This window comes from Lagopus leucura, unplaced genomic scaffold (genome assembly GCF_019238085.1).
Source record: "Lagopus leucura isolate 7727_CA_CO unplaced genomic scaffold, USGS_WTPT01 Super-Scaffold_73, whole genome shotgun sequence".
NCBI classification, from domain to species: Eukaryota; Metazoa; Chordata; class Aves; order Galliformes; family Phasianidae; genus Lagopus; species Lagopus leucura.
The window spans coordinates 2,211,999-2,238,855 of NW_024962252.1; the positions used below are offsets into that span (position 1 = coordinate 2,211,999).

At 35.9% G+C, this 26,857-nt stretch overlaps 1 protein-coding gene across 1 annotated transcript in view; it reads left to right on the forward strand.

Annotated features, from left to right (window-relative positions):
* Positions 1–22,332, forward strand: part of APOB (apolipoprotein B) — a 36,136-nt gene extending 13,804 nt beyond the window's left edge. Inside the window, exons 16-29 of the mRNA XM_042880639.1 lie at positions 211–402; positions 1,005–1,172; positions 2,342–2,553; positions 3,103–3,285; positions 3,510–3,631; positions 4,139–4,349; positions 5,635–5,810; positions 5,949–6,136; positions 6,397–6,542; positions 7,610–7,986; positions 8,912–16,492; positions 17,272–17,386; positions 18,300–18,483; positions 19,589–22,332. Coding sequence (XP_042736573.1) covers positions 211–402; positions 1,005–1,172; positions 2,342–2,553; positions 3,103–3,285; positions 3,510–3,631; positions 4,139–4,349; positions 5,635–5,810; positions 5,949–6,136; positions 6,397–6,542; positions 7,610–7,986; positions 8,912–16,492; positions 17,272–17,386; positions 18,300–18,483; positions 19,589–21,409 — 11,676 coding nt within the window. The 3' untranslated portion in view covers positions 21,410–22,332. The remainder of the gene's footprint in view (positions 1–210; positions 403–1,004; positions 1,173–2,341; positions 2,554–3,102; positions 3,286–3,509; positions 3,632–4,138; positions 4,350–5,634; positions 5,811–5,948; positions 6,137–6,396; positions 6,543–7,609; positions 7,987–8,911; positions 16,493–17,271; positions 17,387–18,299; positions 18,484–19,588) is intronic.
* Positions 22,333–26,857: the final 4,525 nt, after the last annotated feature.

The following is a 26,857-nucleotide window of genomic DNA, read 5'->3' on the forward strand; positions in this document are numbered from 1 at the left end:
TATATGAACTTTCTCCTTTTCTAATATGCTAAAATGGGAGTCCTTAATGCTGTTTAACAGTGTTCTTTCTTCATGACTTGTGGGATGGGCCTTTGTCTGGAGGAAGAAAAAATGGCAACGCTAACTGATATTCAGTGTGTTATTATTCTAGATACATGACCTTACGGAGTTCTCTAAATCTATTTAACTACTTTCTGACTGAATTTTCAGGACATCACTAAAGCAATAATTCTTAACCTTGAAAAACTGATAAAAGAATTGAGCAAGAAGGAAGCTCCTGAAGGAAGAGCATTTCTGCGAATTCTGGGAGAGGAGCTTGGGTACATGAAACTCAATGATTTCAAACTGCTGGGAAGCATGGTTCTAGAGTGCTTTAAAACTCTTCAGAGAATTCCTGAAATGGTATGTTTCTAATTTTTCAGCATGTATTATTCACCACTATTTCTTTTTCTACCAGTTGTTTATAAAGTTCTGATTTCATTGATATATTATATGAAGAATGTACATTTGATGCCTACTCTGGTCACGTAAAATAAAAATACTTAAAATGAAATATCTAAATTTAGTCTGAAGAACTCTAAGGAACCCATAAATACCTATCAATAACTAAGTAGAATGCTTCTTGTAGATGGGTGAAGGAAAGGAAAAAAAGGAGGGTTCAGATATTATTGCAGAATTGTGATATATTGTGGAACAATTCCTAAAACCTCAGTGCTAGCCAGTATGGTATATTACTGATTTTTTAATTGTGAGATATATATATCAATATTAATTAATACTATATCATATTAAAAAGAAAATAGAATGTAGTACAGTTCAGAAATATGTAGTAAAACACTGCTTTTGATGAAGTCAAAAAGACATTTTGCTATTGACTTTGGGGAAGCCAGAATGTTACATATTATCTAAATCAATTCACATTCAGTTGTGGATATCAAAGCAGGTGATAAAATCTAGTATCCAGCATTGATTAGTTAATATTTGTTTCCTTGTTTGATTCACAGATTGCACAAGCCATCTCAAGAGGTGTTGACAAGGACTTATTTGTCCACTATATGTTTATGGACAACGAATTTGAACTCCCAACTGGAGCAGGTTTGCAACTGAAGTTTGCCTTGTCTGGAATAGTGACGCCTGGGGCCAAAGTAGCTGTGAAACTTCATCAAAAAAGTGTAAGTCTCAACAGCTCTCTTTATTTTGTCTTCTCTTACTACTCAGCAACCTCATTTAGGGATTAAACTGTTTACACCAAAAGAATTTTTAAAACTATAAAATACTCCTGAAATAAAAAAGAACTTACTCATTAGAGGCCTTCAGTTAATTCATGGATAAAGTTTACAATCAAATGAGAAGTATTGTATAAAGTAAGTCAAGTATGTGATATAATGATATTTATGAATTAAATGTATTTTAATAATCCATTACAGCCAATTCTTCTGCCTGCGTATTTCCCTCTCCATGATCTCAAATGAGAATAGTGCAAAAAGCTGCAGCATGTGAATTTGGTGTTCAAACAAAACAGTTAATAAAAAATTTTGATGTAACTAAATTAAAGTGAAAATTTTGCTTTCCAATTAAAAGAGATATTGGAAAATGAGCTAAGTGAAACTTTTCTACAAGAAATATTTTAAAATTTAAAAATTTAAAAAATTACAGTGAATGTGGCACAAAATACCATTCTCCAGTTAAAATTTTAAATGAAATATTTGGAATCTTTTTTTCAGTTTTTGTAATTATTTTGTTCTATTTTAGACAATATTTTATATAAAGTCTTCAGTAGTTTCAGTTCACTAAACTTTTAATTTGAGAATGTGTGCAGTATTTAAGTGAATTTTTTTAAAGGCCTTTAAGGTTGTTCTTGGCTGCCATTACATTATTTGTGGAATCTTTTCCAGAATTTTGCATCCTGTCCCTTCTTGCTGTAATGGTGAAACCAAAAGCTTGAAAAGAAGCTGTTTTCTGCTTAGAGAAATTGAAATCTTTGATCCAAAGTTTTCAAACACTTTATTCATTGTTTTGGAGAATTGCTATATTTTCTCTACAGTGGAAAACTGGTTGTGGTTTTAAGATTTAAAGATACGCGCAAGTAACTTCATGTACAATATCTTTCTGCAGAATGACTACTTCTGTGTAAGGTTTCCCAATGCTATAATCTTGCTGTATTTGCTGCATGACAGCTGTCACTTACTTGCTCCCTCAGCTGATTTGATTTGGGAATCAACTTTTTGAATAGCAAAATAAATTATACAAAATCTACCTCTAGATTATCACGATTGAGGACATTGTGTTCTAAAAAGTATTTTGGGAAAATGAAATACATTATTTTGCTTTTATTAAATAGATGCAAGCAGAACTCATTGCTAAACCTTCAGTAGCAGTTGAGTTTGTAACACATCTGGGAATAAACATGCCTGAATTTGCTAGAAGTGGCGTGGAAATGAATTCCAATATATTCCATGAGTCTGGAATTGAAGCACATGTTAGCATGAAAGCTGGACAGCTGAAATTCAGCATTCCTGCCCCAAAGACACCAACAAAGCTCCTCAGTATCAGGTAATGGGAAGTGAATGAGAACTTTTGAGATGTGTTCTTCCCTTTTCTTAATTTTTCACTGTGATAGAATTTGAGAGATTAGGGCAGACACAGGGAAATTTTCAGTTTAGAAAAATCTCAGGCACTGTAAAACTGGGATAACTTTTCTTGTAAGATAAGTAAATATTTTAGGAGCCAGGCCTTGCAGATTCTTTTATTTGTCACTATTTTCTGTGACTTCCAATAAGATACTTACCATTTCTATTGCTTTGATTTCTCTCACATGAACTTACTGTATTAGCAGTGCCTGGTTTTAAGTGGAATTTAAATGAACGGCTTACATTAACTGGAGAGGATATGTGGCTCAACACATGAAATTATAATTATTGCTAATAATGCTTGTAATAATAGTAATAATACACTACTTGATCATTTAACCACCAGATGTCACTTCATTAAGCCCCTACCTCAGTTATTTTTATTCAGAGTGTAACGTTACTAATAGAGCAACTTATGTGCAAATATCTGAAGTCCTGTTCTGGGAAAAAATGAGTTGTTTTTCTTTTCCAGCAACACACTACATTTGGTGTCTCCAGCCAAAACTGAAGAGATTCCACCTCTGATTGAGAACCGAGAATTCTCAACTTCATGCAAGCCTTTCATTTCTGGTCTAAATTTCTGCACTAAATTATTGTACTCTAATGCCAGTTCCATGGAGGCAGCTCCATATTATCCCTTGACTGGAGAAACCAGGTAAGTTAGGAAAGCTTTGACTGTCTATTTTGGGTTAACTAACCTTCCCTCTTAGGGCTTATTATTGCATTACCCTTTTGCCTAAAACTTACCTTTAAAAATATTGAAATGCAGACAAGCTTGAGCAGCTCAGAAAGAGAGCTATTAAGAATTGTCTGGTTCCTCCTGTTTGTGGTCATAGCAAAATCAGTTATTTACAAGACGTTTGTTTACTCCTCCTTCAGATTTGAAGTTGAAATAGTGTCCACAGGGGAAGTGAAAGAATACTCTGCAAGTGCAAACTATGATCTGCAGAGAGAGGGAAATGACCTGGTAGACACATTAAAGTTTGCAGTACAAGCAGAAGGTAAGAGTTTGAAAAAGAAATATGGTTTAGCTCTGTTTTGATCTGTATGTCACTGAACTGAAAAAAAAGATTTTTATGAATAATACACAGTAGAGCTATTTATGAAATAATACATTCTTTTGACACCCAATCACTCTGATTTTGTTTCGTATTTGCAACCACATTACAAATTCTTCATGATTTTGTATCTCTAAAAATTTCTTCATGAAATTTAAATTAAATTTGGATGTCAATGAATGAAAGAATGGAAAAGGAGAAATTAATGATTTTTACATAAACAATAGGAAAATTACAGTTCTGCTGAGATATGAAAGTATACAAATGGAGAAGAACTGCATAAAACACAAGATGTGTTTGTTTGTTTTTTTTTTAATGAGAGACCCATTCAGGCTTTCTTTAGATTTTCAGAATGGTATAATTTCCAACTGATTCTATTTTTTCTCCTTCTTAGAAAAAAACCAAAATGCTCCATGGTCATGAATAACAAAACTATATTATATTTTCCAGGGGTAAAGCAGCATGAAGCCACACTGACCTTTAAGTACAATAGAGACAGGAAGATTCTGACCAGTGACGTCTCCATTCCAGATGTTGATGTTGACTTTGGTACTAAATTCAGAATCACTGATGAATCTGTTTCTGGGAAGAAAGCATATACCTTTGTAATAGACTTTAATAACAAGAAGATTTCTGAAGTTACTCTTAGTGGACAAATAAGGTAACTCAGAAGACCACTTTTTCAGACTTTTTCAGATATCTTTGGATACGATAACTGAAGTTTTTATTGAAGGTATAAATTTTTGGAAAAATAATAGCCCAATTTGGGTAGATAGCTCATATATATACAGATAGACATATAATATTGTCATTCAACTCCCCTTTGAAAATCCTTGAAATATTTTATTTGTAATCTATCACATATACATAAATACACCTAATATACCAAGTGATCCTTTCTACCACAAGTTTTTGTGTAATTTGTATTGCAAGTTTTGAGAGGTGGTTCTTCCATGTTTGCAAACATAACTACAAGGATGACATTTTGCTAGAGTTGTTGCAGGTGTGATGTTCCAAGGATATAAGCAAGGCAAAGTTTGTACAGAGAGGTATTAGCTTTTACTAGGTGTATTCAGCTCTAACAAAGTTATTGCATCTCCCCATGAAGGGTCCTAACAGCACTCAATAAGCAACAAAACCAAAAATAGCTGAGAGCTTCCTGTAAAAATTCCCACGCTTCACGATGAGAATATTTCCGGGAACATCTACAGGGGAGCTAACAAAAATGTTCAGCCTGCCAGGGTTTCTAAAACTGTCTGCCTCACAAGCCCATGGTGAAATGAGCTGATCACATTCTTTAATAAACCTCAATCTTCCATGGAATTCTGTGATCTTGATGGTGCCCCAGGGAGTCTTTGTCTTTGCTGTTCATGCAGAATTGCCTCTGATATCAGTGGGAGTTTTGGACAGATGTCAGGGACCTCAATTCCCTTTCATTTGCACTAACATAATATTAGAATTTTGCTCAAGTCAACAAAGTTACAAGATATAAAATAAATGTGGGTAAAGGAAAATGAAGCCCAGTGGCATAATATATCTTGTCAACTGTTTTGTTTTTATCTTATTCATGGTCACACTCAGTATCCTTAGCAGAGAATTCAGCTTGAGTAAGGAGTTCAGAATTTGGTTCAGATAGAATATTACCAGACAGGTAGATATTTCCTTCAGTTTCACTATTATGGAATTATACTGAGCATATTAAGGAATTAATATTTTGTGTATCCACACAGTCGTATTTTAACAATTTTCCTTAAATTCCCAAAGTAACCAATTGGAGCTGAAGACAGTCACTGACTCAGAAAGAACTTCACAGGTTTGATAGTTCTGTGTCTATAAAACCTATTCTGCTTTTTACACTCTTTTTAAATGCTGAAATTGCTCCTGAAACATAAGTAAAAGAGTAGAATGAAATGTTGTATATTCACATTTACATTTCACTTTCACAGATATGCTGGAATGGAAGAAGCAATGCTAAGAGGCACCGTTTCTATTCCACGTCTGCAAACTGAACTTAGAACTGAAGCACTGGTTAATTATTCACCCACCAAAGGATACCTTCAGATGAGCTCAGCTGTAGAAACTCATGGGAACACAATTTCAAAAAGAGTGCTTCTCAGATATGGTATGGGCAAAAACATAATTCATGTGTACAGACTTTAAATGTAAACACCTTGTTACCTTTGTTTATATTATATCCCTAAATAGAACATAAATATTACCAATTTTAACCTTTTTTTTTTTTTTTATCCATTATTTTCAGATTCTGAAAAAGCTGAGCTAGAGTGGAATTCAGGTGCCACTGCTGCTGTGGGCAGAATGTCTTCCAGCTTCCAATTTGACTTTTCAGACTACTCAAAGACTTTAGAGAAGTATGCCAATGAACTGCTGGATCGGAAAGTCGCTCTTACAGATATGACAATGCGACATATTGTATCACAATTTGTTGTGGTATGTTTCAGTCTACAGTTACAATTACAGTATCAGCATGTAGTCCTCATTAATTTTTGTGTCCCCAAGGGAACCAAAACTGGGACAGTTTTGTAAAAGCATTCAATTTGAATAAGTTTTAGTTTTTCAACTTTGGTCAAGCCAAACAATTTATCAAATGCCTAGTGCTATATGAATAGTTACACTGGATTTCAAATAATTTATATAACTTGTGAAAGGTTAGGAAATCCTAAAACATGTCATTTACTTTGTACCAACAGGCAACCAACACCTGGCTGCAAAAGACATCAAAAGATGTCCCCTATGCCCAGACTCTACAAGCCAAACTAAGTGGACTCCAGGAACTGAACATTCAGAAGATTAAACTGCCTATTATCTCCATTCCTGAGGAACTTTTCCTGAAAAGGTAGCTAGAGAAATTGTGATAAGCAATGAGCAACAAAAAGAGAGACTGACAGGCAGACAAATAGAATATTTCTTCTGTCACTACTAAATTAAACCATAAACCAGCCAACACGATCTAGACATTAAAATGCTCATGTACAGTTGATTTCATTGCAGTTTCTAGAATATATTGTTCTTGCCAATTAGTGTTCATATCACATTGCTTCACCTCCTATGCATAAGGATTCAAGGAACAGTTTTGCTTGGAAATATCTAAATTGGTATGCCCACAACTACTGCTGAGATAAACTGAAGCATAGTTGTACAGCTTGCTTATGAACCAGGAAAACACTGATGGAAAAAATAAATGTAAAGTTTAAGATTGCATTATAAAAACAGATGAGGAGCAGCATTGCTTGTTATCTCTCTTTGTACTGCTTTTCCATGTAGTTTTACAGTGGTAATATGAAATGTTATATCTCTATTGGTTTCACTGTGTTCATAAGCGAAGTATTAAGAAGGAAAATATTTTTTCTCCTAAATTCTCATCAGCAGTGCACACTAGAAATTTTCTGAATGTCATCAATTTTTGTTCAAATTCCTTCATTTTGAGGATCCTTTTCATGCTTCTGCATCTTTTCATGAATGTGCATAAGGCAGATTTAGATTCGGATTCTTAGAGTAGAAAATCAAATGCAAGATTGAAAGCAATTTCATATTTGACCACTTGAATGGCACTCTGTACCTGTGAGCTTAGGTTAGTTAATCTCTGAACAAGACCTAGGAATGCTTGAATTCTAATCCTAGGTCCTATGGAAATAGTGTAATTCTGGACTGCTCGATCTCTCGATTTTATTTTATCTCTCTGATAAAATAAAGGGGAAAACATTGACAGAATTCACCATTGTCAAAAATGCTTCGAAGATAAGTGCTGTAAAAATGTTGATAGATTGTCATTACACTTCTCTTTAAATCTAAAGTAAGGATACAACCATTTAAGTAAGCCTAGTATTCTGGGATTAGTAGAAATAATTTCTGTGTATGTCATGGAGTTGCATAATTTTTAACAGAATCACTTTTACTTTCTAGTGAAGGCCGGATCAAATACAGCTTCAATAAAAACAGTTTTCTAATTAATATTCCATTACCATTTGGTGGAAGATCATCCCATGACATAAGAGTGCCACAGACTGTTAAAACACCTCGTCTGGTAATAGAGTCTATGGGAATAAACATACCATCTCAGGAATACAGAATGCCAACATTTACAGTTCCAGAATCCTATCCTCTTCTTGTGCCTTTATTTGGTGCTTTAGAGGTCTCCGCTAGTGTGCACAGCAACTATTACAACTGGACAGCAGCGTACACTTTGGCAAATAGCAGCACGGAGAAAACATCCAGAATAGGAACTACTTACACTGTGAATGCTGATTCTGTTTTTGAGCTACTATCCTATAACATGAAAGGTAAGAATATGTTCTGATTCTATAATACTGCCTAAACTATTTTGATGATATGTACCCTTTTTTTTTTTTAATGTATCGTGTATCACACCTTCATTTTCACATTGCTTATTTAAAGAAAGAGATCCTGTAATCTCTTTGTTTTTAAAGATGTTATGTGAATTTGTTATTTAGGAACTAAAGGTGAAGTCAAATAATCCATTCATAATGGATTTATAATAATCCATCTTAAGGTGTATATTTTCCAATATATTTCATACTGAAGTACAGTTCTTCACAACTGAAGGCTTGATCAGATAAATAGTTGCATATTTGACTAGTTAAGTGTTTTCAAAATCAGGCAGGTGTGTAGCTGCCAGTTTCTTCTCTCTATGTGTAGATATGTATATAAAATATTTTTTATCATTTGTGTAAGTCCACATACTGACATTACCATATAAAGTTAGTCCAGATCCAGACTAGTCAAGAGTTAAAATAAGGTTTTTTTAAGATATTTCTTCTCAAATTGCAATTTGTGTTCTCAAAATTCAAAAGTTCTGGCTAACTTAATTTCTTCTAAATTCTTCATCATATATGAAGTATGATAAAGGCAACTTTAAATAAAAGGGAATGTCAGCTATGCTCTAGTTTCAGCTATTCTTGTTAATTTTAAATAATAACATAACTTTGCATCATCTTGTGATTATATTTAATAAAGTAATGTAGATATTTATTTATAGTTTGAATTTTTAGCCCTGAACACCAAAATAGAAAGAATTTTTTTAGAAAAATTTTGAACCAACATTTTTGCCTTTAAAGAGAATTATTATAACATTAACTACAGTTTAAGCAGCCACATGAAAGCTTAATGGCACTGGAGAAAATGGCATCTTAAAGTAAAAAGGGATATATTACATTGTTATCTTTTGTCTCCTTTTTCCTATTTCAGGTTCTGGAGAAGCATCTTATAGTAGAAATGGATTCACTTGTGCATATGAAAATCATCTGAAGCACAGACTCTTAACTTCGGATTTTAAAATGTCTAGGACAAAGAGTTACGAACCGACATCAGTTTCAAACTGTACCATATTTCTAATGGCATCCAGTGCTCTGGGTCCTCAGCTTTCATTTTCCAGTGATATTGTTTCTGAAAAGACAAATAACATGAATATTAATAATGTCAAGATAGAAGGGCAACTGGAAGTGGCTTCTGTGTTTGCAAGAAGCATTTACACTATGTCAAGCTCATACAATGAAAAGAGACGAGTTTTAGAAGGGAAGTCAAATCTGAGGTTGGATTCTTCATACCTTCAAGCTACCAATCATCTATCTGGTAGATACACTGATGGTGTACTTTCCATTACTTCAGCTTCTGATGTACAAAATGGACTATTAAAGAACACAGCTTCACTGAAGTATGAAAATAGCCAGCTGAAAATAACATCTGAAACAAATGGAAGGTATCTACATCTTGCAGCTGTCAATAAACTCGAATTCCTTTTGTCAAAGAAGATGGCAGCACTTCGCTCTGAGTACCAAGCCACTTACAAGCAAATCCAATGCTATGCCTTGTTCGCAGGTTCTCTCAATTCCCAGGATCTTGTTTTCAACACTGATTTCTCTCTGACTGATCAAAGGAATCGAGCTGCACATAAGTCATCACTCAATATTAATCAGTATGGTTTAGCCAGCAGTGCAACTACAAATGTGCAGTTTAGTCCATTGACAATGCAAAGTGAAATGAATGCCAAACTTGATACTTCTGGAGGCTCTATGTCACTGTCATCATCTGGGCGCTATGGAAAAAACAATGCAAAATTCAATCTAGGTGGAAGAGTGAGTTTAACAGAAATAACGCTGGGAAGTGAATATCAGAGTACAGTTCTGAGTATGGACAATAAACATGTCTTAAACTTCAGAATTAATAGAGAAGGACTCAAATTTTCAAATAATTTGCAAGGGTCATTCAAAGAGATTAAGCTGGAGTACACAAATGACTTGAATATTCCTGGCTTATCCCTGACATTTGTTTCAAAGTTAGACAACAGCTTCAGCTTTGACAAGTTCCACAAGCATGTTTTTGACCTTCAGCTGCAGCCCAGATCACTTACAGTTAAGCTGAACAATAATATTAAATACACCAAGACTGAAGTTTCCAACAAAGCAGAACTTCTCCTTGAGCTTCTGAAGCTGAACTTGGGTGGCAATATGAGAGCAGCCTATGGAACAGATGAAGTAAGGCATACCTACACCATTACATATGCTGATCTAACTGCAAACTTTAAAACAGACACAGTTGCAAATGTCCAAGGTGCAGCAGTGAGTCACAGAGTTAATCTGAATGTGGCAGGACTGGCTTCCTCCATTACTATGAATACAAACTGTGATTCCAAATCTCTCCGTTTCAGCAATGTTCTGCGTTCCACTATGGCCCCATTCACTATCACTGTTGATGTCCACACCAACGGTAATGGAAAGCTGATTGCTCTGGGTGAACACACAGGAGACCTTTATAGCAAAATTCTGTTCAAAGCAGAGCCTCTTGCTTTCACCTTCTCCCATGATTACAGAGGATCTACCAGTCATAGCTTCAAATCTATGAGAAGATACACTACACAGCTTGATAACAAATTTCATACTCTTTTTACTCCATCGGAGCAGTCGAGTGCTTGGAAATTGAAAAGTCAGCTAAACAATAACATGTATTCGCAAGATATCAATGCTTACAATGATGCAGAAAAGATTGGTGTGGAACTTAGTGGAAGAGCTTTAGCAGATCTCTCTGTGATGGATACAGCAATCCAACTACCATTCACATCTGAACAAGTTAATATAATTGATGTATTAGGCCTCAGGGACAGTATTTCAGAGCCTCAAGAATTCAGCATCTCTGGCTCAGTGAAGTATGACAAAAATAAAGATATGCATGTTATTAACCTACCATTCCTGGAACACTTGCCAGTCTACTTCGAACAAATCAGAGGTGCCATTCTATCCACGCTGCAGGCTGTACAGAATTACCTGAAAAACATTGACATAGATCAATATATGAAAAAATACAAGGCAACTTTAGATGAATTACCACAAAACCTTAATGATTACATGGACAAATTAGATCTGAAAGGCAGAGTTAGCACCATAAAAACTAATTTGATTGCTTTCACAAAGGACTATAAAATAACATCTGATGATCTCGAAATTGTTCTGGAAAAAGCCCTGGCTAATCTTCAAGAAATACTGCTCCAGTTTCAAGTCTATCTGGTACAAATAGAGCAGTACATCAAAGAGAATTATGATCAGTTTGACATTAATGCACTTATTGCGCAACTTCTTGACAAAATAGTTGAAAAAATGACATCTATAGATGAAAAATATAAGATAAGAATGACTGTAGTTGACACTATTCAGAAGTTACAAATTTTTTTTAATCAATATTACCCCAGCAACATTGGAAGCAGCACTATGACTTGGATTAAAAATGTAGATGATGAGTACAGGATCACAAGTAGGATACAGGAGAACCTAGAACAGCTCAAGATTCAAATTCAGAACATTGATATCAGAAGCTTTGCAGAAAATTTGAAACGGAAGATTAAAATGATTGATGTTAAACAGGTATTAGAAAAATTGAAGCGTTCATTACCAATTAAAAAAATGAAAGAAGTTCTTGAACAAATCAAAGACTTTATTCTGAATTGGATGGAGGAGTACGAAGTGTCTGAGAAGATCAGTGCTTTCCGAGGTCATATGCATAAACTGATTGTAAAATATGAAATTGATAAGCACGTGTATTTTTTACTGGACAGAATGATAGAACTGCTTAACCAGTACAGAATAAAAGAAACTGTCCAGAAAATGATGACCTACCTAAGAAAATTTGATGTGAAGACATACTTTGATAAAATTGTGGCTCTTATTGATGATGCTGTCAAGAAAGTGCAAACCTTTGATTATGAAATGATGATAAAGAAACTCAACAAATTCCTTGACACGATTATAAAAAAACTCAAATCTTTTGACTATAACCAGTTTGTTGATGACACAAATAACAAAATCCAAGAAATGACACAGAAAATAAATGAGGAACTCAGAAACCTCGAACTTCCACAGAAAGCAGAAGCATTGAAACAGTATATAAGAGATTTTAGTACTGTAGTTTCAAAATACATAGAACAACTAAGGGACACCAAGCTTGTTGCTATAATTAACTGGCTCAAGGAGCTCATCGACTCAACAACATTTATTAATCTGAAAGCCAAAGTAAATGAGCATCTGGAAGATCTGCGAGAGAGGATTTCTGACATGGATATCTCCAAGGAATTCGAATGGTATCTTCAAAAGATAAGCCAGTTCTACAATTCAGTTGTCATGTACATTTCTGAACAATGGAACACAGCTTTTAAAAAAATTGTTACTTTGGCTGAAAAGTATGATCTAAAAAATTGGGCTGAAAATTTAAACCAGTTTATTGAAACAGGATTTAAAGTCCCTGAAATAAGAACATTTGTAGTCACTATACCTGCCTTTGAATTCAGTCTTCGAAGTCTTCGGGAAGCAACTTTCCGAACACCGGACTTCATTGTTCCACTGACTGATCTGAAAATCCCCTCCTATGAGATAAATATTAAGAGACTAAAGGACATTAAAATCCCAGCAAAATTTACAACTCCAGAATTTACCATTCTGAATACCTTTAAAGTTCCTTCTTATACAATTGACCTAAATGAGATTAAATTTCAGATTGTGAGAATGATAGACAAACTCATGTCTGGTGAATTTCAGCTGCCAGCAATTGATTTATATTTTAAAGATCTGAAGATGAGAGATATGCCTTTTTCTGAGATTTCTTTTCCAGAATTACAAATGCCTCAGTTGGAAATCCCAGAATTATTGATTCCAAAACTAAATCTAAATGAGTTCCAGATTCCTGACTTGAAGATACCAGAGTTCCAGCTTCCACGTATCCCACATACAGTGACTGCTCCTACATTTGGCAAATTGTCTGGTGCTTTTAGAGTTGCCTCTCCATTCTTTACACTGTCTACTCAAGCTGAAGTTCATAATACTACAACATCTGCAAACAGTCCAGAATTTGTGACCTCTCTTTCAGCTCAAGCAACATCCAAATTAGATTTCTTAGTTTTCAGTGTTATTGCAGATTCACATATCTTGGCTCCTGAAATGAAACAGCTGAAGCTTAAAAACTCCATGAAGGTCAGCCACAAGTTCCTTAAAGTGGACCATACCAATGAAGTAGTATTTTTAGGGACTTCTGTGTCAGGTGAAGCTGAAACTAGGGCAAAATTCTCTGCAACAAAAAATACAGTAGAACTTCAGAATAATTTAATGGTCAACCTGCAAAGAAAAATTCAGATGCAGAGTGGAACAGCATATTCTCACAGACTGAATATTCCACAAGCTGACTTTTCCAGCCAGGCTGATCTGGTCAATAACATGACAACAGAGGTAGAGGCAGGACGCATCTCATTTACCTCCAATGGCAAAGGAAACTGGAAGTGGACTTCTCCTAACTTCTCTGATGAAGGCACTCACAATTCACATGCCACCTTCAGGATTGACGGCCCTATTCTTATATTTTTTGCTGATTACAGAATAAATGACAGGTACCTGAAAGTCAGCCAATCTATGAGATATGAATGTGGTTTCCTAAATTACGCAACGCTTCAGGTTCAGTCTGAAATTGAGTCACAGCGTGTGGGACGTAGCATTCTCAACGTAAAAGGCACAGGACAGCTTGGAGGAATGAAAGTAGAATTAACGGGCTCTCACAATGCTCGTCTCAATGGACGGATTACTGGAACTGTAAATAATGAGTTTGTCTTCTTGGCACAGCCTTTTGAAATTCGCCTGTTAACCAACAATGATGGAAATGTGAAAATCAGCTTCCCGATGAAACTGACTGGCAAGATTGACTTCCTGAATAATTATGGTCTTTCACTCAGTTCTTCTGTTCAGCAGGTCAACTGGCAAGCTACTGGCAGGTTCAATCAGTACAGGTATTCCCACAACATGTCTGCTGGCAATAATGATGACAGAATTGAAGCTCATGTCGAAATGAGTGGAGATGCTAATTTAGACTTCCTAAATATTCCTCTAACAATTCCTCAGCTTCACATTCCCTACACTGGAATTCAGACACCTCAGCTAAAAGATTATTCACTGTGGGAACAGGCAGGCCTGAGGGATTTATTGAAGACTACAAGACAATCTTTCGATTTAAATTTGAATGCTCAGTATGAGAAAAACAAAGATATGCATGTAATCCCACTTCCTTTAGCCACAGTGCATGAAGCACTTAACAAATACATAATTTTCTTCAACAAATATTTTGAGAGAGGAAGAAACACAGCTTTAGATTTTCTCACAAAGTCATATAATGAAGCCAAAACAAAATTTGACAAATACAAAATACAGACATCACTGAACAAACTGCCACGGACCTTCAGGATTCCAGGATACACTATTCCAATTGTGAATATAGAGGTTTCTCCTTTCACTGCTGAGATGCCAGCCTTTGGTTACATACTCCCAAAAGAAATAAGCACAACAGGATTCACAGTTCCATTTATTGGCTTTTCAGTACCATCTTACACACTAGTATTACCTTCTCTGGAACTTCCAGTTCTTCATGTTCCACAGGACCTACGCACTCTAAAGCTTCCTAGATTCAGAATTAACAGCCCGTCAAACCAGATCTTAATTCCTGCCATGGGAAACATTACTTATGACTTCTCATTTAAATCCAGCGTGATCACTTTGACTGCAAATGCTGGGCTGTTTAATCAGTCAGATATTGCCGGGCACCTTAGTGTCTCGTCTTCATCTGTCATTGATGCACTACAATTTAAGCTGGATGGCTCAACCAGTTTGACAAGAAAAAGAGGATTGAAGCTGGCCACAGCACTGTCCCTGAATAATAACAAATTTCTAGGAGGAAGTCATGACCACAGTGTTAGTCTCACAAAGAGGAACCTGGAAGCTTCAATGATCACAAATGCAAAAATAAACACACCAGTTTTTAAAATGAATTTCAGCCAAGAGCTTTCTGGAAATACTAAATCTAAACCCACTGTTTCTTCAGGGCTAAAAGTAACATATGACTTTGCTACTCCTAAGAATGGCATCAGTTCTAAGGGAGGAGTTGCTCATAAACTTGCTTTAGAGACTCTTACGTCTTACCTGTCAGTAGAAACATCAACAAAGGGGAATATCGATGGAGCATTTTACACTGGATATTCATTTTCAGGAGCTCTAGACCATGAAGCAAACACCTATCTGCATGCTAATGGAGTTCGGTCATCTGTCAAGCTTGAGGCCAACTCCAAAGTAGATGGACTCTGGAACAGTGAAATGAAAGAAATACTTGCAGTTGAAGCATCTACCAGTCGTGTTTATGCAGTCTGGGAGCACAATGGGAAAAACTATGCACGATACACACCTCTCTTCACAACAACAGGATCTCAGAAATGCAAAGCAACCCTGGAGCTGGCTTCTTGGACAGTGTCAGCAGATCTTCAGATTCAAGCCACTCAGCCAAATTCCTTCCTGGACACCGCTTCAGTTAATCAGGTTGTCTTAATGAAAATCAGTCCTACAGACCAGAAAGTTGGCTGGAAGGGTGAAGGCCAAATTCAGTCATTATCTCTGAGACATGATATGCAATTATCAAATGAAAAGTCAAATGCAAAGTTTGATATTTCCGGATCTTTGGAAGGATACATGGACTTCCTGAAAAGAATTAATTGTCCTATTTCTAAGAAGAGCTTCTGGGATATCTTGAAGTTGGATGTCACTACTGTTGCTGACAGAAAGCAGTACTTAAATGCTTCAGCATCCTTCATATACAAAAAGAGCGATGATGGTTACTTTTTCCCTATGCCTGTGATTAGGTTGAGTGATGGCTTCACACTCAGCATTCCAGAGTTACACCTAAAGGCTCCAAGTCCTGTTCTCAGCACTCCAGAGTTCAGAGTTCCATTCTCTACTCTCCAGGTCCCAGCGTACACCATTGACTTGCGTAACATAAAAATTCCACAGACACTAAACATAATGCCATTTGATGTAAATTTACCTACACTGCCAAAACTAAGATTCCCCAGAGTGGATGTAGGAGCCAATTATATTACATTAGAAGAATACAAAATACCATATTTTGAGGTGACAGTACCAGAATACCAGATAACTGTGTCTCAATTCACTCTTCCAAAGAGTATTTCTCTTGGCAGTTTCCATGTGGATCTGGATGAAGTAGCTAATAAGATTGCAGATTTTGATCTGCCTACCATTACGATTCCTGAACAGAAAATTGAGATCCCCCCTCTCAAGGTGTCATTGCCTGCTGGAATTTACATTCCATCATTTGGTGCCTTGACTGGATCTTTGAAAGTTGCCTCACCTCTGTATAATGTTACCTGGAGAACAGATTTAACAAATAAAAAGGAATCCTTTGAAGTGTCCATAGACTCGACCTGCAGCTCAACATTACAATTCCTGGAATATGACTTGAATGGTAAGACATTAAAATTCAGTAAGCTCAATTCTGGGAGAAATTGTACATAATGTTTTTCACATTTATTTTCTGTGACGTTGCTTATGAATTGGTTGCTATCTGTTAAACAGATCTCTTTTCATCTCTATCAGATTAGTCAGAGATCCTGAAGACTGATGACAAAATGTGTGGATAACTAATAGCATGCTCTGCTAAAAAAAGAAAATGGAAAATATCTCTTTATTATATAGCTGCTTCTTACTTTAAAATGCAGACATCATGACATTCCTCCATTACTTATAATAATACATGTAAAGGAAAGAAAGTAGGCTGACTTCTTATGTTATTCAGTTCAAATAAGGAAATATTTACCCCGTTCCTTATGAACTGATTATATTTGATTTTGAAAATTACTCCAATTCAGAAAGCTCAGATGTCCCTTATTGCTTTTAGTTCTGGATTCTAGAATAATAATAATAAATACATCAGAATAAAACTATAAACTCTCAAGAAATTAGAATCCCTATTTATGGCCTGCATAAATGCAAAATGTTATACCTCTGTCATTGTAAGCATAGGGTAAAGTGGAATTTTTAAATACTATGATTGAACAAGCATTTTTATGTATTTTTATTTGAGGCATTATTGAAGTTCAGGGTTTTTGTTTTTTTTTTATAGCGCATAATTTTAATACTATGAAAACACTCAACAATTGGCCTTCTAGTGGATAGCTTGTCATATATTTTGTGTTGCTTGCTGGTAAATTCTGCTAATGCACACATCTGAAATCTGTTTCACAGTTGTTTCAAACTACAAATATGAAGAAGACAAGTTTGTAATGAAGACCACAGGCAGCTTTGCTCATCGTGACTTGAGTGCAAACTATGTGGAAGATCTTGCTGTTCAGGGATTTAGGTAAAGATTTATTCTGATAATATAATTTATAATAGACAAAAGTGCCAATTATGTGCATGTTGCTTTGAAAACCAATGTCCAAGAGTGCTTTGCTATAATTAGTAGAATCTGTGTAACTATTCTGTCATTATTGGTGGTAACACTTTCAATCTTGAGATAGCTGGAATGCTATTCTCCCTGGGCATATCCATCACACTTTTTCTGAGCAGTCCTATTTCATATCATTGCTGAACTATAAACACAGCATTTTATAATCAGAGCAGTTCTAGATCTGGCCAACAGCACATTTTTTCGCTGAAGGCCTCTGTAAACACAGACCATTAAAGAGTAATTTTTATTCACAAGTACCAGTACTGCAGATTACAGAGCTGACCTTCTAACTGCCTTTTTTTGTCTGCAAGTGTTGTGTTTCACAGAATCACAGAAACAAACACCAAGGTTGGAAAAGACCTACAAGATCATCCAGTCCAACCATCCACCTATCACCAATAGTACTCATTAAACCATGCTCCTCAACAGAAAATCCAAAAATTCCTTGAACACCTGCAGGGTCGGTGACTGCACCACCTCCCTGGGCAGCCCATTCCAGTACCTGACCACTCATAAAGCTTATAATGATGTAGCTGCACGTTTTGATTTGCTCTCATGATTTAATGAAAATTCTTAATGCAGCTCAAAATGTTATCTAAAAAAAAAAGGAAAAACTGAAATAGCATGAACTTTTGAATGTGTTAGACTAAATCCTAAGAAATATGGATAACAAAGCCCTCCTTTTGTTACAAATTTATTATTTATGTAGATATGTATAATACAATAGTGGTATTATATTTATGCATATTGCATTGTGTACTTCCTCAGGGCCTGTGCTATCTTAGTGTATTCCTTCATACCTATATATTCATTGTTGTTGCAGAACTGTGGAGAACACTGCATCACTAGACATCATCAGCCCAACATTTGCTGATGTTCACGTGCGTTATCAAATGACTGACAGCATGATATCCTCCTCAGTATCCTCTCCTTCTGCTGGGATCTTGGGCTTTCTTGTTGAAATAGAAACTGACACCCTCAAGGAGAAATTTTACTACAGAACTCTGGTAAGCTTAATATGACAAAAAAAAAAAAGAAAAAAGAAATAAGAAAAAAAAACTGAGTATTGTCAGATAAAAAACCCCTTTTTAAGTTTGTATGTGTTGATGCTAAGACGTAAATTAACCACTCTTCGTCGAAACAAAAAGTGTATTATCAGTAATTACAGTTTTTGTTGCCTATACTAGTCTTGCAAATTCTAAAAGTGGCATCTATGAGAAGAGAGCATTTCAGCTTCGCACAATTAATTTTGCCCTCTCCTGCGATCAAGAAAATATAACTGCTGAAAATGATGAAATTAAAGAACTAGTTTTTTTTATAAGCCACTGATGGGGTTTGGCATGTACACATTAGGCTATTTACACGTACCTCAGAAGTGGTCTCTATTGTGATCATTACATTGAAAGACATCAGGTCATCCATAGAGTATCTTCTTTTTGAATCCATTAATATGGATTTTTGCTAACAAAATGTGCTACTACGATTGACATACTGCAATATTAAAACTATGCATTCCAAGATGATACACTATATAAAGAATCATAATCAACACATAATTCACTACTTACTATTGAAAACTGGATTTTTTTCATATGTAAATAGATTATTTTATGAGGATCCCCAATTTCTCTGAGTAGCTTTCATTCTAAATTGTACCATAGATCTAAATGATTGCAACATTAAATTCTCTTATGTATTCATGATAATGAAAGGCAATTTGAATTAACTTTAAATAATTTCAAGAACTACTGGAAGGCTCATTTTCTTAAATAATTCACATGCTTTCTAAGAAATTGTGGGCATTTAGTAGAAAGGAAGGAAAAATCTTACTTAGAGTCCAATTTAAGCAAACAAACAAAAAACAGATTAAATTGTGCCATAATACTCCTGTATAAAGAAGCACAGAGTAGTCTGGTACAATAAATTGTTCCAAAATAACCTCTCAAGATGACAGCAAGCATACAGTAGATAAAAATATGTAGTATTTGTGTCCTAATATATAATAAAGTTGAAAGGATGCAGAATAAGAATATTGAAATATGTTCATTATAATAGCATTGGATTCATTTTGTTTACAAAATCCCTTACACTTATCTTGTTTTATGTTTTCAGTCTGCTCCTCAGAAGGACGTTGATATATTCAAAAGTGAAATATCCTTCAGGAATTCTGACATGATTCAAATAAAATTCAACTGGAAAGAGGATGCTGCCAAAGACTTGCTGTTGGGTTTGAAAGAAAAAGTACCTAAAATGACAAGTGCAGTCTATAAGTGTGTTAATCGGTACTATAAGGAGCATATGGGACTGGATATAAGTGATGCCACTGTCATAATGAAGAATATGATGCAGAATAATGCTGACAAAGCTTACATGTTTGCTGTCAGACAACTAGATGAACTGGATGTTCAGCTTCGCACAGCTGCCAATGAAGCTTCTGACAAATATCAGGAGATGAAGGTGAAAGCTAGACAGCTATATAAAAGAGCAGCAGATCAAGCTCAAAAGATTGACTACGAAAGAATAAAAGCAAAGCTTTTGGATGCTACAGTTGACCTAATGGAAGAATATCACAAGAAAATAAAACACCTAATTGACTCAGTCATTGAATTCCTGAAGACCACAAAATTCCAGGTTCCTGGACTGTCTGAAAAATATACGGGTGAAGAATTATACCTTATGACTACAGAGAAGGCTGCAAAAACTGCAGACATATGCCTTTCAAAACTTCAGGAGTACTTTGATGCCTTGATCGCAGCTATCAATGAATTGGAAGTCAGAGTTCCTGCTTCTGAAACCATCCTCAGAGGTCGTAATGTACTTGATCAAATTAAAGAAATGCTGAAACATTTGCAGGAGAAAATCAGGCAGACCTTTGTTACTCTCCAAGAAGCTGACTTTGCAGGAAAGCTTAACCAACTGAAGCAAGTGGTGCAAAAAACTTTTCAGAAGGCAGGAAATATGGTTAGAAGCTTGCAGTCCAAAAATTTTGAGGACATCAAAGGCCAAATGCAACAGCTGTACAAAGATGCAATGGCTTCAGACTACGTAGAGAAACTTAGATCCTTGGCAGAAAATGTTCAAAAGTACATTTCTCAGATGAAAAATTTTAGCCAGAAGACATTACAGAAGCTTTCAGAAAAACTGCACCAGCTGCTCCTCTACATAAAGGCATTGCGGGAGGAATACTTTGATCCTACTACACTTGGATGGTCAGTGAAATACTATGAAGTAGAAGACAAGGTACTAGGATTGCTGAAGAATCTAATAGATACAGTAGTCGTTTGGTACAATGAATATGTTAGAGATCTTTCTGACTTGGTTACACGCCTCGCAGACCAAGTAAGAGAACTGGTGGAAAACTACAGCCAGGAATATTATGACCTTATAACTGATGCTGAAGGAAAAGGGAGACAGAAGGTTATGGAGCTCTCATCCGCTGCTCAAGAAAAAGTCCGATATTGGTCTGCAGTCGCTAAAAGGAAAATCAATGAGCTTAACAGGCAAATTAAAGCAAAACTCCAGGAGATCAATGGGCAGCTTAGTGATTCTCAAGAAAAGCTAATCAATGTGGCCAAAATGTTAATTGATCTAACTGTAGAAAAGTACTCTACATTCATGAAGTACATCTTTGAGCTTCTTCGTTGGTTTGAGCAAGCAACAGCTAACAGCATAAAACCATACATAGCCATTCGTGAAGGAGAGCTTAGAATAGATGTGCCATTTGATTGGGAGTACATTAACCAAATGCCCCAGAAAAGCAGAGAGGCACTCAGAAATAAAGTGGAACTAACACGTGCGTTAATTCAGCATGGTGTTGAGCAAGGCACCAGGAAATGGGAAGAAATGCAAACATTCATTGATGAACAACTTGCCACTGAGCAGCTGAGCCTTCAGCAGATTGTGGAAAATATACAGAAGCGCATTAAGACCTGAATGAACATGCAGAAGAGGAGAAATAATACGTTTGTACCACAATGTATTTAAAAGTAACAGCAATTAACATACTGGAACTTCAGGTAGATACTGTTTGAATCTGAATTTGTAACTGAAAACTAAATAATCTACAGTAGGTTATTTTAATAAGTTTAGTAACCCAATAAATGAGTTCTTTATTACATTTTTGTGTCGTTCATTGAAGCTAGTTTTACTTGGGCCATAGGGCTGAATCCAACAATTGTCAAGGTCAGTGGAAGTCTTTGCATTGTTTTCTGTGTATGTTGGATCAAGCAAATAATGTGCAATACATATTGTAAATATTCACGAAAACTATGAAATACATAGAAAAAGTGGATTTTAAAATAAAGGTCACATTTGTAAGCCAGACGAAAAATAACTTGGAAGTACATCTATTTCCCAGCGCAGAAATACCGTCGTAGATAAGTTTGGGAGAAGAAGAGAAGACCATACAAAAAAAAAAAAAAGGGAAATGTTTTATTAAGAAAAAATAAATCTATGCATGTATCAGTTTTCATAAAAATAGGCCAAGAATTTTTTTTTTTCTCAGTGGCTAATTTATGATTCAGAAGTACTTGTTTTTCTTACCTGTTTCCCCATGATATCTCTTGCTTGACATCACATTGTCTAACTTCTACTTTTCATGAGTTTGACTGTCAATGTTTCACTGATATCACTGAATAGAATGAGAGTCAAAATGTTTTCCTCTCCATCCTCTAGGCTGACCTCATTTAAATAATACTGAAGAATTCATTCACAATATGGGACTGCTTTTGAGTGGAAAATGGGGCCTGTTTTGGTTTGTTTTCATCTGTTGGAATACTATATATAGTGCTCGAAAAAGGATTGCTTAGGCTGAAAAAATATTGTCTCCTTGAGAATAAACTCTTTAACAAACAAGACTAGAAATTTTGTATGCATGTTTGTTTGATACCATCAGTCTACTCTGTAATATGATTTTTGCAGTTTCATTAATGAGAAACCAGAGGTTGTCTTACCCATTTGTTTGCAGCCATGACCTTTTGGAGTCTGGTTTCCACACATGGCATGGCAGGTTACATACAGGAAGAAATGGAGCACCAGTTTACCCTGTTTTCATCCTGAAGAGTTACAATCTGTGTATGTCACTCTTCCCAGAAGAACCAGAGATATAAAACTCTGTTGTGTGTTCTATGAAGTCTCATACTAAATGAAGACACCGGCTGCAGAGCCTTTTCACCTTCATTCACAAGGAAACTGAAGCCTGATGTCAGATTACACAACTCATTTCCCTGAATTTCACAAATGTTTAAGCACAACCACATTTCTCAAACATTGCCTGATTCTCATTTCCCTCCATCATGACAAATAGCACTGTGAAACAAAGGACAGTAGAAAGAATTGTAAAAGCTATGGGAGAGGAAAGATTTAAAGATTTGTCTTCATGGCTATTTACTTCTGTTCATCATCCATAGTTCTTGAGAGGGTTATAAATTCTGAAGAAGGATTTACTTACAAAGAATGGGTTAACTGAATAATAAATATTCCAAATAGCATAAATACTGGTTCTCTTTGGCAAGAGCGAAGCTTCCCAAGAGCAAACACAATAGTTTGCACACTGAACTGTGGTTAGAGGTTAGAAGAGATTTCCAAGTCTCAAAGCGTGCTGCCGCCAATTGGATTAGAACTCTTCATCCTGTCATCAATCTGACAGTCATCTTCCAGTCATTCCACAGTTGTTTTGGGGAGGGCCTGGAAGCAGAACATCAATCTCAAAAATCAGATCTTGGTGGAAGTTAGCTGTAGTACAAATTTGTATCCGCATACCACAGATGGTACCTTAAGCACCTCTTCAAAACTCTTAACATGTTTTAACACAGAAAGGAGTGTGTTTGCACGTGTGCGCAGGTATGACCCACAAGCATGTACAACCACATGTAACTTTAATTTCTTTTCCTGCTTGGTTTTCTTCCTTTTTTTTTTTTTTTTTTTTCTTTCAGGTTCTAGCAGATTTCAGCCTTTTTTTTTCCACGTAAAGTATTACAGAAACATAGACAAAACCACAAGTGTTCAAATAGTAGTACAATTGACTCCACTTACAAAAATTCTGTGATACAATAATTTGAAATGTTTTTAGTTCCATTTTGGCCTCTTTTTCAGCCTAGTTTATATAATAAGAAATAATATATTTCATTAAATTGAATTGTGTGGGAGATAACGGGGAACGAACAACTATCTGGGGCTCACTGACATTGTTTCTTTTTTTCCTATAGTCTTCATCATCTGAATTCTCATAAATGCCAGAGGGGCTTTTCTTTATAATTTACAGCAAGTATCAGACATAGAGCAGAACTGGTTGTAAAAGTTTAATTAAGTGAAACATTTTAACAAGAAATTCAGAGAACAATATGCCCTGCTCTAACTAAGTGATTGTAGAAATTGCATTGACAAGAAATGTGTGTGTTCCTAAATGAAAAACTTTTGCAGATGTAGGACAGCAAAAATGTTCCAGAATTTTAGATTATGCAACTCATTGGAGTTGGTCTTTTATTAAATGATTTAAAAATACATGTATGCATTTGCTATGTATACATAGATTCTACACGCATTCCACATCCATACTTATCGTACTATGCATTATCCAGCTCCAGCTTTATTCTATGATATTAGATTGAGATATTTGCAGAGCAACTGTCATTATGGCCTATCAATACCTTAAAAAAAATTAAATTGAAATATTTAGTTGCTCAGTGACATCAAATTTTGTAGTCATCTTCTGCTGGCAGATTTATTGCTCAGGTGGGAAACCAGAATTTATTAAAGACCATACAGACATACAGAATTGCTTGCATTCTGTTTCAGCACGGCCAAATCCTGGCCCAGATCAATGGCAAAATGTCTATTGGCCTCAGCAGGAGTAGGCTATAGTTATGAGTATAACTTGAGAAGTACTTTGGGATCATGCAGGACAAAAAGTTATATTATTCCCTATAAAAATCTACACCAAATATATCTGAAAAAGCATGCAGTCAGGAAAATAAAGTACTAACAAATTCAAGACAGACTGCCTGCACAATGTTAACCAGAGTCTCTTTCTGTATGTACTGTTATCCAGTTTTACCTAATATCACAGAGAAAGTCTGCCATGGCCAAGTATCCTGGGTTCTGGTCTCGTGCCTTAAACATGGAAATATCCTTGTTTGCATCACCCACTCCCTCTTTTCATTATCCATCCAAGGCACTGAGGAAAACTGAGGCCTTACAGAACAAAAACAGATGTTGGAAGGTTACAAGGCCTGACCAGGCAAAGCCCTGAGCAACCCAGCATGTGTTCAAGGTTGTCCCTCCTTGGAGTGGTAAGGTGCATTACAGATACTGCAATGGGCCTTCTAGCCTGAGTTATTTCATCATTCATTTTTTGTGACTAAAGCGGCATGGCTTCATGTTACTGAACTTAACAACATACTTACCCTTTGTTAAGTAATATATAAGAAATAGACTTTGTTACTGAACTTAACATACTTACCCTTTGTTAAGTAATATATAAGAAATAGACTTTGTCATAATTCTAAGGCATAATTATACAGAAATATAGAAGTTGTGCCATAAAGCATTGTCATTCTGATTTCACAGGCTCTAATACTAAACTGAGGTGCAACCACCAAGCTTAATACTTTCTATCACTAGTCTAGTACTGTTGTGCCAGCATCTATCAACATAATTATGGATAACAGCATATTTCTGATAAAACTTTTATGTCTTATCATTCCATGACTCTGTTGGAGTACCGGAAGATTTGAATGCTGTTAACTGGTATGATTAAGGCATGTTTCAATAACAGGAATTTAATTAGCAAAGTCAAGGTGAGCAGGTTCTTGTCTGTCCATCCACTATCTCTAGTTTGAGCAATCTGATACACTATCACAGCTGTATTAAGGGGAAAAAGGTATCAGAGCAAACTTGATAAGAGGTTTGGAACTTCTATCTTTAGATTAATAGTAGGATGTCATAACAGCTCTTCAACCGTCTTTCTCTTCAAATTGTTTTCTCTCCAGAAAATAACTTTGTCCTGAACTGCACATAACACATGCCCTAGGAATCTACACAGTTCCCAAGGTATTACCTGCCAAATATCTGACATATTATTCTTTGGTATAATCCATCATTTCTTTCAACCTTCAGTTCAGTGCCTGTGAAACTGACTTCTATCAACCTGGACCACCTACTGGAGAAGTCTTTTTCAATTTCTCTTCTATATTTCTGGGTTCCAGGCCCAGCAGAATTTGTGAGCCAGAGGATTTCAAACCCATTTTCACCCATAATGTTGGAAACCTTTTCTTTAACCTGCTCTTCCACAAGAACAAGGCCTTGCTGTTTCTCTTACTGATGTGAATCACTCTGCAGTGTGGATGGGCAAAAGCATGCACTATCCTCCTTTAAGCATTCACTTTAAGCTTGCCATGAGTTTGGATACATGTGTCCATAACCAGTCAGTCATTCCTATAATACTAGGAATATACCTACATAAGAACAAGTTTGCAAAATCAAAAGGATAGTATAGGTAACATAGCATGACAAATTTTTCATGGCTAATGCCATCCTCACAGCTGCACCCCATAATCTTTATCAGCCCTGTATTCACTATAAGAGCATCTTGAATCCCCCTGATGCCTTCTGTCAGTTTAAATTTGCCCAGTCATCTCTTCGTTGTTCCTCCTCCTGTTCTAAAGTGTCAACTTTAGATAGAAGCACAGCTGCCTGACCAAAGGCCTCCCCAGCATGCAGAAACCGACCAAAAATTACACTATGATTTGTATTCATCTACACTTTGATTGTGATTTTGGTACCTGTTTGGAAAAAACACTGTTAATTCTTCTCAGAATTGCTGGAGATGGCTCATCTGCCAGCCTGGGCATTGGCCTAAACACAACCGGCATTGTATTAAACACAGAAAAGCAGTTCCACCAGCAAATTAGAGACATAACAAATGATAAAAAAGACACTTAGGCCTAACTTGTGTTGTGAAGAATTTGTCAGATGTTTGCTATAAACAGAGGTTATATTCTGCTCTGTGATATACAGAGACTGTTCTTTTGTGCACAGACTTGGTTAAGGATGGAAAACAAGTACTTAGTCTTCAGAACATACGAAGGCTCTGAAAGTAATGCCTCCTATTTTGTTAGGTCAGCTCACGCTGTCAGAGGCACATGATGCTGGTATGGCAGCAGAGGTTGAACCTTCCCATCAACATCCAGTTATATGTTGTGTTGCTATGTGACAGATGGCAGCAGAGAGGCAGTCTGACAGAATGGTGTCTGACATGGAAGTGCAGATAAAGCAAAGGTGTGAATTCCTCCATGGCACCCGTTGATGTTCATCAACACTTGATGAACATTCTTGGAGACCAAACAGTGGCTGTGAGCACAGTGAGGCAGTGAGTGGCACATT